Source organism: Heterocephalus glaber, unplaced genomic scaffold (genome assembly GCF_053883595.1).
Source record: "Heterocephalus glaber isolate CG9 unplaced genomic scaffold, H.glaber_assembly_v1.0 deba00000071, whole genome shotgun sequence".
In the NCBI taxonomy this organism is placed as follows: Eukaryota; Metazoa; Chordata; class Mammalia; order Rodentia; family Bathyergidae; genus Heterocephalus; species Heterocephalus glaber.
The window spans coordinates 30,969,993-30,983,595 of NW_028258137.1; the positions used below are offsets into that span (position 1 = coordinate 30,969,993).

The window sequence follows — 13,603 nt, forward strand, 5'->3', positions numbered from 1 at the left end:
CCAATGAGAAACGTGATTGTGTTGTATACTTAAAATGTACCAATAAAAGAATTAAAAAAAAAAGATTTGGTGTTGTCGGTGTTCTGGCTTTTGGCTATTTAATAGGTTTATAGTGGTATCATTTTAATTTGCATTTCTCTAGTGACTTATATTGTGGAACATCTTTTTATATGCCTATTTGCTATCTGTATCTCCTTTGTTGTTATTGTTTTTTGAGTTAGGATCCTGTTGTGCAGCCCGGGCTGGCCTGGAACTTCACAGTCCTCCTGCCTCAGCATCCTGAGTGTTTGCATTGCAGGTATGTGCCATCTTTTTAAAAAATAATTAGTTTATTGTGATAAGAATACATAATATGAGATCTTAACAGATTTTAAGTGTACAATACAATAATACAAACTATAGAGACATTGTTGAACTTTTGCAGCTTACATAACAGACTTCATGCCCAGTGGTTGGCAATTCCTCACACCCTGGCCACTATAGTCTGTTCTATAATTCTATGAGTTTGACTATTTTAGATACCTCATATAAGAATCATGCAGTATTTGGCCTACTGTGACTGGCTTATTTTACTTTAAGGTTCCTCTATGTTGTAGCATATGTCAGAATTTTCTTCTTTTTAAAGGCTGAGTAATATTCCATTATATGTATAAACCACATTTTAAAAATGTATTCATCCATCAATGGACATATAAGTTGATTCTGCATTTTGACTGTTGTGTATAGTGCTACAGTGAACATTGGGATGTTAATATCTCTTCAAGATCCTGACTGCAGATTTTTTTTGAGAAATACCCAGAAGTGGAATTGCTGCATCACTGTGGTACTTACTTGCTTACTTATTTGTTTTTGAAGAATCTTCATGCTATTTACCAGTGATTACACCATTTTGCACTTCTTCCAACTGTGTACAGGATTTGTAATTTCATGTTTGCCAACATTTGCTGTGGGGAATATTGCTTATTAGTTTATAATAGCCAACCTAACAGGTAGTGATTTTGATTTGCATCTCTTTGATAACTGATGATAGTGAGCATCTTTTCATATAATATTGTCTATTTGTTGTTTTCTTTGCAAAAATGTCCATTCATTGCAAGTGCAAGGTCCCAAGTTCAATCCTCAGTACCAAAAAAAAAAAAAAAACCCAAAAAACTAAAAAAAAAAACCAAACATCTATTCAATTTTGTCCTTTTTAAAATTGGGCTAGCAGGTGTTTTTTTGCTATTGAGTTTCAGGAATTTCTTCTATATTTCTCAAATTAACCTCTTATCTGACATATGGGTTTCAGATATTCTCTGCCATTCCTTAGGTTGCCTTTTCATTCTGTTGATTGTTTCCTTGGCAGTGCAGAAGATTTTTACTTTAATGCAATCCTAGTTTTCCATTTTTGCTTTTGTTGCCTGTGCATTTGGTGTCATATCCATAAAATCACTGCTAAAATCAGTGTCATAAAACTTTCCCCCTATATTTTCTTCTAGGAATTTTACAGTTTGAGATCTTACATTTATAGGTCTTTAACCCATTGAGTTAATTTTTGTTGATGGGATTTCATTTCCTCTCCAGGTCAAATTGGAAAGAACTGACATCTTGACAATATGAAGTCTTCCTATCCATGAATATGGAATACTTCTCTACTTATTTCATTCTTGATTTCTTTCATCAAATTTTTGTACTTTTCCTTATACACATCTTGTACACACTTATACTTCATACTTCATTTTGGGGGGATTTAATGTAGATAGTATAATGTTTTTAATTTCAAATTCTGCTTGTTTATTGCTGGTATATAAAGACAGCGATTAATTTTTGTATTTTACCCTTCTATCCTTCTACTTTTCTATAATTTTTAATTTTATTCATTCTTTTCTTCTTATTTTACATTTAACTTGATCTTCTTTTTCTAGTTTCCTGTGGTTGAAATTTAGATTCTTGATATCAGACCTTTCTCTTTTCTAGTATACTTATTCAATATTACAATTTTATCTGCCACAATATTTTAAAATCTTGTTTTATTTATATATTTTTCAGAGGATTTAATCTATGGCCTTTGCACTGAATCACCCCCCCCACACACACACACCAGCCATTTTATTTTTTCAGGCAACGTCTTGCTAACTTGTTAAATTGCCTAGACTGGGTCCAAACTCGCAGTCCTCATCCCTTAGCCTCCCAGAGTGCCGTGAAATTTCTCTTACTATTTCTTCTTAGATTGTGTCTTATGTAGAAGATTGTTGTTTAATCTCCAAGTATTTTATCATTTTTCTACCTGTCTTTTTGTTAATGACTTCTAGTTTAATTCTATTATGTTGTGAAGTCATATATAATTTGTATTCTTTTAAATTTTTATATCAATATATATGTTATATATAATATAATATATAATTATATAAATATATAGTGAAATGATGTAATTTTTATATCAATTATATCTAGTTGAATAGTGGTATTATAGAGCTAAATTTTATTTTTACTGATGATCTGCCCAGAGGATCTGTTCATTTCTAATAGAGATATGTTGAAGGTGCCAATTATAATAGCATATCCATCTGCTTCTCCTTGCAGTTCTCTCCATTTTTTCTTCATGTGTATTTGACTATGTCAGGTATACGTGTAGGTATCTACGCATTAAGGATTGTTATGTCTTCCTAGAGAATTGACCCATTTATCATTATGTAATGCCTGTATTAATCCCTGATAACTTTCCTTGCTCTGAAGTATACTTTGAGATTCATATAGTTACTTTCACTTTTTTTGATTAATGTTAGCATGGTACATCTTTTCTCCATCTATTTACTTTTTTTTTGCTTTTTTTGGTTGTACTGGGTCTTCACACTGAAGTACGTCCTCAGCCCTTTTAATTTTTATTTTGAGACAGGTATCATTCAGTTGTTCAAGGTGGGCTTGGATTTGGTGATCTTCTTGCCTCAGCCTCCCAGAGTGTCAGAATTACAGGCATGTGCTACCACACCCACCTCCATCTATTTTCTTGAAGCCCCCAGGGTGTCATAATAAAATTTTTAAAAGGAGAACTACAATGGGTGTATAATGCCCACATTTACTTTTTAGGAGTATTTCTATTGATGAATTATTTATTTTAATTTTATGAGTTTTATTATACTATACAATATGTACCTAAAAGGAAAATAAATATCAATAAAATAATTTTTAATATATAATGAGTGTTTAGAATAAACACCAACATTTTTAACATCAGCTGTTTACTTGCTTACGAAATCTAAAAAAAGACAACAGAAATAAATTCCTATATTAACTACAATGAAAATACTAATAAATTTTTACCACGGAAATAATCTTTACTTGAATTATCACACCTAAGGCAGTCTTCACACATGAAAACAGCATGTTCCATACACAAGTATCGCTTACACTGACAGCGCACGTGTTTTCTTTTCCTGTCTTTTTTGGCAGGTCATCCTTGTCACCTCTCTTGTCTTCCCGTTTTGTCAGGAGGTTCCTATTATATATAGCATGTGCTTATCTGGAAAATAAAATGTCAAATATGTACCGAGTGTTTAGAATAAACATCAACATTTTCTACATCAACTGTTTGCTTACTAAATCTAAAAAATAACAACAGAACTAAATTCCTATATGAACTACAATGAAAATACAAATAAAACTCCACCGCAAAAATAATTTTCAATTATCACACCTAAGGCAGTTGTCACACATGAAAATAGTATGTTCCATACACAAATATCAGTTAACACTGATAGCACATGTGTTTTGTTTTCCTGTCTTTTTTGATAGTACATACTTGACATCTTGGTGGTATTCCTGTTTTCTTAGGAGGCTCTTGTGATGTTTCACCGTCTATTCACTAGTTTGCTCCAGAATTCTTTTGTGGTGTTCTTTGGGCAGATACATATTGTTCTTCCTCTGTTGTAATTGATCATTTATTAATTCCAGTCCCAGTCCTCTTAAGAAAAGTTTTCCACAATATTTTGTGCTTGTTTTTTTCTCTGTAAACTATGAAACTATTTATGCCTGACACATTTAGGATCAAGTAAAACACAACCATTGGCCAACGCTTTGCTGCATAACTCATCAACAATGTCTACTCTGTCTTTTTTGTTGTTGTAAAACATGACCATTCCTGGCTTCATTTGGGTTGATGATTCACTATCAATCTTTTTTTTGTTTGTTTTAGACAAGATCTCACTATGTTATCCATTCTAGATTTGAACTCATTATGTAGCTCAAGCTGACTTTAAACTCACAGAATCTTCCTGCCTGAGCCTCTGGAATGCTGGAATTATAGATGTGCACCACCACTCCTGGCTTCACTATCAATCTTATCATCATAGTGTAACTTGACAGTATTAATACTGTTTTTTTTCATTCGCCATATATAAGGCCAGTGTTATGTCTTTGTGAAATCCAAAGACTGTACTATACATTTCTCTATTGTGAACTTTCAAAATTTTTCAGGAATCTCCACTTTGTTCTTGTGAATAGTTTCTGTGCCAGTCAACTGGTGTTCTTTTAGCAAATGAAATATTAGTGAGTACCTAGTGAACCAATTGTTGAAAGTGACATTTCAATTACTTTTTGAAATAGGTGCAACAAGTCTGTTCACAATGTCATACAGTTTATTACTGCACAAATAAAGACCTGGTGGCTGAGTTTCAGGATACATTTCTAAATTCAGGGTGTAAAGTGTCTTTGGATCTACCAGGTCATACATATTTTTATACCATAATTGAACATTTATTTGGCATATATTGCTGAAAGCTATCATAGCCACAAAATGATGCAAATTGTTCGTCTGTGGTCATGTATTTAGATGGTATATAAATTGCTTGACAGTTCAAAGCAAAGCTTTCAAAAAATGAATGAACAGCAGCTAAATTGCCAGATTTTTTTCTTTTGGTGAGTCTTTTTGTCATCAAAATGCAGGCAATTTTGAGGGAAACCAAATCTCTTGAGTGTCATTGTTTTAAAAATCTCAAGGCCACATCTGTCACTTCTCCATTAATCCTTTGGATTCTGACAATTAGAATTATAAAGTCTTGCTATGAAGGCTTTTAGTTCAATTAGTGACATGTCATGATAAGTGTATCTTTGAGTATTATTATTGGTGCATATAGAACCTTTTACTTTAATTTCATTAGTAATGTATTTCACAACATCTTGTAGCATATCGTCCATTATAAACAATTTCCAACATTGAATTGCATTGTTGACATTCCATCCCATAGGTTGCACCCCTGGCAAGAACCTAATAACATTTTCTGATCTAGTTCTAACATTGGTCTTTCAACTATATATGACCATTTTATAGCATTTTGACTAGTGGAATATTTATTTATGTTACTGTTTTCTTCCTCATCTGAATCAAAGTCTTCATTCTGTACTTTTCTATCTGTTATATCATGTTCTGTTTCACTGTGGCAACTTCTTTGGCTTACATGGTCCAAGTCATCAATGGTAGCCAAATCACCTGATGACTCATTTTCAACTCCTCCCAAAGTTGTAAAAGCAGGTTTTCATGTGACATTGTACTGAATTGAGCTAATTCCACCAGAATAGTCAAAGCATTTAATAAAATATAAATACATAAAAATGTAATATGGCATGTAAGGTGGGTAAAACTCACCTGTTGATACTTTGACACACATGCATATACCTTGCCATTCATCTACCAAGTGAGTAAACACAAAGATTGCTTCCTATATTCCCTCAGTCCAGCTACTGAGATGCATATCTGGCTACCATTAAATATTTTCCCCAACTTGGCCTCAAACTAGTGATTCTCCTGCTTGAGTCTCCTCTTGTACCTTACAAGTGGGTACCATGATACTTGGCTTCTATTACAATGTTTTTGATTCCTAGCATTTATTTTTATTTTTTCTTGGACTTTTCACATCTGTGCTTACATTTCCCATTTGTCTTCTACTCCCCTCTATTTTATTCATTAGAGTTGTTAATATTTTAGTCATTGTCTTGGTTTGTGTTACTATAAAACAACAGATGAGTCAAGTAGAAAGGCATTTCCCATAGTAATATTTTAGTCATTGTCTTAGTTGGTTTGTGTTACTATAAAATAATACAACAAATGAGTCAAGTAGAAAGGCATTTCCCATAGTTATAGAGACTTAGAAATCTAAGATCAAGACTGGCATGTAGTGTCTGGTGAAGGTTGTCCTGCTGTGCCCTCAAATGGCAGAAGAATGAAAAAGTGAGAACTTATCCTTGGAGCCTGTTTTTTAGCAGTGTTAATCCATTCATAAGGGTTTCCCATTAGGATCTACTTCCAAACACTACTGCTTTGGAAATTAAATTTCCAACGTAAGAGTTTGGGAGCTGACAAAGGCATTCAAACTATAGCAACTCACTTGCTTTAAATTTCTCAGTTAATTCCAACATCCTCACCATATCTGAATCTGATCCTGATGTTCAGTTCAAACTGGTTTTTTTCTCTTTGGTGTACCTTGTAATTTTTTTCCTGATAGGCATAAAATACAGAGTAGGAAGAAAAACTGCAAATATCCCTTCACTAGCGTGCTGAGAAGAGAACCATTCTATGGTTCTATCACTGGGTCTCAATCTGTCAGCCTGTGTCTCTGAACTGTGACCCTCAAACATCTCAGTCCCCTCTCAGGTGGGGCAAGATGACTGGTCTTACAGCTTAGATCTAAAATGTCCCCTAAAATCTCGTGAGCTCAGAGATTTTGGAAGGTGGGGCTTTTAGAAGATGATTATATGATAGGGACACTATATTCATCAGTGGATCGATCAATCCATTGATGAGTTCATAGCTGAATGGGCCGTTGGGTGGTTGGGGCTAGCTAGGAGCAGGTAGAACACTGAGGGTATGACCTGGAAGCATGTTTTCTTGTTCCTGGCTCCTCCCTTCTCTTGATCTGTTTCCTGGCTACCATAGGTTGAGCAGCTTTCAACTGCCCTGCCCTCCTATGCCATTTCTTCCTTGGAAGCAGACAGCTGTGAACTGAACTCTGAAACTGTGAACCAAAATAAACCTGTCCTTGTTTAAGTTGCAGGCATTGGGTTTTTTGTTCTAGTGATGAAAAAGTGGCTGATACAATTGCTATAGAGTTGAAGCTGTGTATTTCCCTACTTTCCTACATGAAAGCTTAGAGAGGGCCTGAAATTGAGGCACTGTATTCAGGTCAATTGGGCTCTATAAAACCCCAGCAGGTTAGGCTCTGTTTAAATAGTTTCTCCTGGGGGAGGATCTGGTAAAGAAGAATGGAGTGGAATAGTATGTTATGGAAGATATCAAAATAGTTACACACACACACCCCAGAATCCCGGGGAGCTCTTTCTCTCCATTATTCACTCTGATAATCTAGTAGAATTCTTGTTATAAAAAAGAACCCCTAACCCCACCATGACTGGGTTCTCCTGGAATTTCTAACTGTTGGATTCATACACACTAGGTTTCCAACAGTTAATCAGTTACTGTTCAGGTTTTCCTACTCTGACTCTGGTTCCCTCAGATGTCTTTTCTGTGATAAGTTGTATCTACCTGTCTCTCCAATTTTGGCAGCAGCAATTTGCCTATGATCTCACTCTCATAGATTTAATAAAAGTCATTAATTTTTCAACTTTGTTAGATTTTTTTTTGTTAGGATAAAGGGACAACTTCCAAACCAGAAATCTACAAATGTCTTTTGTCAGTTTTTGACCAAAAAAGAAAAATGCACATAAATGAAAGCATTTAGAGACTTGTACAGCAACTTGACATTATCATAATACCCAAGTACATAATTTTGCATTGTACAAAAATCTCTCTGCAACTGCTATAGTTTGGATCCAAATGTCCCCCAAAGGCCTGTGTGTTAAAGGCTTTGTCCCCAGGGTGGTGCTCTTGGAAAGTGGTGGAACTTTTGGGATGCAGACCTTAATGGGAAGCTCTTAGGTCAATGGGCAGAAGACGTCCCTGCAGTAAGAATTGTGAGGCCCTGGTCTCTTCCTCTTTCTCTTAGTTCCCTGGTTTGTAATGTATGGCTTGGCTTTGCTATGCTCTCTCACCTCAGGCCCAAAGCAGTGAGATCAACTCAGCATGTACTAAAACTCTAAAGCTATGAACTAAAGTAAGCTTTTTCTTCTTATAAGTTAATTGTCAGGTATTTTGTTTTAGTAAGGGTAGTTAACTAATGTAACAGCAGATTAGAAATTAGAAGCGGAACAAAGCAACAACCACTAACAGTTCATCTTCACTGCGGATAGAACCAGCATGGGACTAGGAGGCAGTCAGAAAAATGATAATTTGCATGATGATTTGGGGTGGAAAGATCCCCTTCTTGCAGTTGTCTAGAAGGTACCCTAAGACCTAGGGACATTTATTTTGTCTGTGGTGTACTTGGAAGGATAATTAGGGGTTCTGGAGTAGACACAGTGGGGGAATCACAGATGTTTCCCATTCTCCATCACCTCATCCTTTCTGTCAGAAAGATGACCTTACTTGGGTCCTCCTGCCTAATACTTGTCAGCTTCTCAGGACCATTCACAAGATCACCACTTGATAGTGGACTCAGCCAGCCTCCTTCCATACCCTTGCCGGGACAACCTTCTCTGTTTTCCTAGAGAATGTGCTTCAACCCTATACCTGTGCTTTTCCTGCTTCCTACCCTTTCTTGGCAAGATCCCATGCATACTTTAACATCTTCCTTGGTTTTTATTTATTTGTTTGTTTTTGATCCTGAGGGTGGAACTCAAGGCCTCCCACATGCTAATTGTGTGCTGTACCTCTGAGCTACATCATGGTCAACATCTTTCTTTTTGAGACTTTCCTGCACCTAAAGTCAAAGGATAGACCTAGATGCTCAGTCAGTGTTGTGTAAGTGTGGAGCAAGAAAGGGAATTTATAAGCTAAGCCGCACCTATGGTCATTTCAGTGTATTGTATCTTCACTGGACGTGCCACAACTGGAAAGAGGGATGTATTTTAAACATTGTCTTAGTTACTTTTCCTTATTGCCGGGACAAAATACCCAATAACCACAATTTAAAGAAGGAGAGGTTTATTTTGGTTCATCCTTTTCGTTCATAGTACACCAGCTCCAAGGCAGGAACGGATGATGGAAGGTCCTGGGCAGAGAGCTGCTCATGGCATGGCCACCAGCAAGCAGAGAGAGAATCAAGGGAGGAGTCTGGAATGGAGATATAGCCTTGTAGGCTATGCCCCCAGTGATCCACCTCTTCCAACCAGAGTGCACCTACTAACAGCATGTCAGCTATACACCCCCTAACCAAGTCATCTCCCAAAAGCCCCACCTATGATCACATGAAGCTTGGGGGGAATATCTAGATATAAACCCTAAAAAAAAATTTAGAAAGGAGTCATTATCAAATAATGCAAGATCCAGCATCTCAACATATGAGCCTGGATAGGGTGGCTATCTTAGTTACTTTCTCATTGCTGAGACTCAGTACCAGACACCACCCCTTAAAGGAGTAATGGCTCACATTTTGTATAGGTTTCAGTCCATAAAACAGTGGCTCCATGGCAGGACAACATGGTAGAGAGGCATAGTGAAGAAATAGCTGGCCATATCGTGGCAACCTGGAAGCAGTCAGAGGAGCAGCCAGAAAGAAAAATACAGCCTTCCAGACCATGTCCACTGTCACCCGCCTCCTCTGAACAAGCTCTACTTCCCAACATCACATTTGGCTATAAACTATCAAAGTCTAATTCACTGATGATCATCCCACCCCCATGATCCAGTCACCTCCCCAAAGCCCCACATATGAGCAAATGAGGCTTTGGAGGGACATCTAGATATAAACCATAACAGTGGGTATAGATAGGGAAGAGGCTCCTTAAAGTGGAGCAAGGGAAGTAGCTTTCCAGGATGGAGGAGATTTGCTGGGATTCATACCCTTCTCAGGCGGAGATGCTCCACAGAAGGGGTTGACCAACTTTTTCTATAAAGAACTGCATAGTGAATATTTTGGGTTTTCTTGACCAGGTAACCTCTCTTGCAACTGCTTTGTGATTGTAGTACAAAAGCAGCCATACAAAAAGGGATGCAACTGTGATCTAGTGACACTTTTACAAAAGTGCCCCCGTAGCATTTACAAAGACAAGCTGTAGACTAGATTCTGAAGGAGAGAGAATGTCCCCCTTCCTCTACCTTGCCTCCTAACAGCCTGTTAAAGATCTCACTGGGTTTACCATTACAGTTCTTAAATCTCCACATCTTTCTTCCATCAAAATAACATAAACAATGAATAATCTTCTCCCACTCACTCATTAGTTGCAGAGTCCTAAGATGTCCTCTGATGGTGGAGTAGAAGCTGTATGGACCTTCCTGTGACCTGTGTTTATAAGATCTTTAATCCGGGTTGAGAAGAGTTAATGATATTCCTGATATCTCTCATCTTTTTAAGTCTGGCATCTAGACATTTGTAAATTACATTTCCGTTCAACAGTTTATTGAGCACTACAACTTTACAATGTAAAAGTTGAAACAGAATAGTATATTGGGTCAGCTTTCTGTTACTGAGACAAAATACCTGACATGTACAACTTAAAGGAGGAGAGGTTTATTTTTGGCTCATGATTTCAGAGGTTTTCGTCCATGATCAGCTAACCTCAACACAAAAACATCATGCTCAGTCATGGTGTCCAGGAAGCAAAGTAGGTTGGAAAAAGCCAGAGAGGAAGGACAGTCCTCAAGGTCATGTCCCTGTGACCCACTTCTTCCACCTAGGCCCCAACTCTGAATAGCTCATTCAGCTATGAATTTATCAATGGGTTCACCCATTGATGAGGATATTCGCTTCACAATCCAATCACCTCTCCTTGAGTCTCTCAATTCCATCAGTTGACCATCCAAGTGAACCATCATGGATATATCTTTTTTTTTTGGTGCCGGGGATCGAACTTTGGTCCTTCTGCTTTGGAGGTAGGCGCCAGAACCACTGAGCTAAATCCCTGGCCCACAGGTGACCCATCATGAATGACAGGGTATGTTAGTTGATAATCACAGGTGCATAAGCTAAATTTGTTTTCCTACAGCTTTTTCTCATGAGCGTATTGTGTTTAGGTTCATAATTTTAACCTCTTTTCTCTCCATTTATCTTGGGACATTTAGTTTTTCATTTTTGAAAGACCATTTTGAATAAATTTATTGTCAATTTTAGAGAGGACTGGCTTATTTTAGTTCATTCTAATGTTATGTTATGTACTTTAATGCTTGAGTTATTTACTATGAGTTTAGTTATTGACCTATTTTATTTGTCATTTTATAGCACACATATTTTCAGTGGAGACGCTTAGGCTAAGCTATATTTATGTATACCACAGGACATTAACCATAAAACTATCTAACTACAGTAAAACCACTATAATCTGGAACCCTTGAGAAGTGGGTTATTCAAAATAGCCAAATTTTAAGAATTAACATTAACTATTTGTGTTGGAAATCTTTCTATAATATGTTTGCCTCGTAACCTGAAAATGATATATGAAATCTCATTTAACTTTGACAGTAAGTCATGGTCATCAGTAAAAATTGGACTGTGTAACTCAGTTCTCGTTAAATAATTTCGGTATTTTGTTTTAGTTGTTTGTTGTTGTTAAGTTGTTTTAACTCTCACTGGCATTGCTTAAAACTCTTCTATGACTTTGATTGCTGCCAGTTGTATTTTTCACTGGCCTTATCTCTAGATCTCCTGACTTTCAGATCACTGCCTTTAAGCTTCTGTGTAGTTGGAGATCACGGAATGGAGCTTGTTAGAATATGGTTAGAGGAGTGTGGAAGGGCTTCCACAGGTCACTGGTGGTCAGACTCTGCAGTCGTGGGTTGTTTTTTTTTGGTACTGGGGATCGAACTTGAGTCCTTGCGCTTATGAGGCAGGCAGCAGAACCCTGAGCTAAATCCCCAGCCCTGCAGTCGTGGATTTACTTGCAAGCAATTCTGGTCCCACATTAGAGTCTTAGTCACCAGCATGTGGGTTTTTAACCCCTGGGTAGTGAGAAGAAGGAGGTATCTCCCCTGCCTCCTCTTCACGTCCTTCTCCTCCCAGAGCTCTGCAAAGGCTGCTTCCAGCCAGGTCAAGGGAGCTCTGGGCCCTGAGTCACAGACCCAAGGGAGCTAATTGAACACAACCTACAATAAAAAACCCAGTTTAAAACAGGCCTCATTGTAAGTTTGTGAGTTTTTTATGGATATATAATGATACTATCCTGCTAAATCTCCCTTTCCTTTCTTTTGCAGTGCTGGGGAGCATACCCTGGGTCTCACTTATACCAGGCAAGCCCTCCACCACAAAGCTAGAACCCAGCCCATCCCTTCTCTGCTTTATCCTATTGTTTATAAACCCTAAACATATGTTCTTTGGCTTGTACTTCACTGGGACTAAAGCTAAAGCCTTAATTTTAAAAAAGTATCTGAACAAAATTACAGAGCCCATAATAATTGTAGTTTTTCTTTTCATTTTGCACATTATTTTGGATGCATTATGTACAGTTCTTTACTCTACCTAGGTTCTTAGCACAGTAGCAATGAAAAATGCTTTGTTGAAAGTGCCAGCAGATGAATGTTGGACCTAAGTTTTGGGGTCTTGCATACTGTGTTACACCTTCTCCACTGTCTTTATCTTTTCTCCTCAGGGCTTCAGAACAGTGCAGAGATTATAGTGTCCCTTGTGTCATAGTCAAGAGGCCATCGGTGCAGAGGTATAGAGTGACTCTCTCAAGGTCACCCCACTGTTGGCTCTCACAGGTTTGGGCCCAGACCCTCTGCTTCCAATGCCAGTGAGTTTTCCCACTAGTTCTAGTAGTCATCTTGGTGGGTGATACTAAGACCTGCTTCTGACTAGGTAGACTGGGGTCGCCAAACCCTCTGAGTACATGGTCACACAGAGAGAGGGAGAGGGACTTCATCACAGGGCATGTGACCTTCAGGGGGAGAAGGATCATCATCCGGCTGCCCATGGAGAAGGCTGAGGCTGCCCATGGGTATTCAACAACCGACTCCAGCTGGCCAGCTGGGTGCAATAATTTGGGTTCATTGGTACTAAATATAGTGGCCTTAATGTTCCAGTGATTTTAGAGAATTAGGTATTACTGTATTTTGCTTAGTTGTGTTTTAGTCAACGTTAATAGTCAGTTAATGAAATTGTTTTTCAAAACTAGAGGCAGAAGTATTTGGGGATAAATTCTGATCCATTTCTTAATACAGTGCCTGTACCATTCGTTTTGAAAGTACAAATTCTTTTGCTTTTAGATTTTAAAATAAAGCTGTTCTTTGGGTTTGAAAAATAGTCTTTGTCAAAAATAATTGATATGTAATTTACAGATTCTACAGCTTATTGTTTTAAGACTTGTTAATCTTCCCTAGCACCAAAAAAAGTGTTAACGAGAGGATATAGTTATCCAATGTTTTTGATGGTCTACTAAGATGTTACATTCCTTATAGATTAATATTTAAATAATCCCTCAACAAATTTATATTTTTGTTTTCATTTCTGTGTGGGTGTGTGTATTTGCTGATGGACCTCAGATTCCTTTATGAGAAGTCAGCTCAACCCCAGAATTCTAAAATGTCCTCATTATCCTCTTTAGTTTTAGAAGAAAATCAGAAATTTATGGTGATCTACTTACATTA

At 37.3% G+C, this 13,603-nt stretch overlaps 1 protein-coding gene across 1 annotated transcript in view; it reads left to right on the forward strand.

Annotated features, from left to right (window-relative positions):
• The window catches only part of LOC110349909 (uncharacterized), a 62,286-nt gene that overhangs the window by 20,457 nt on the left and 28,226 nt on the right, over positions 1-13,603 (forward strand). The window contains exons 5-6 of the mRNA XM_087192105.1: positions 222-298; positions 12,607-12,750. Coding sequence (XP_087048231.1) covers positions 222-298; positions 12,607-12,750 — 221 coding nt within the window. The remainder of the gene's footprint in view (positions 1-221; positions 299-12,606; positions 12,751-13,603) is intronic.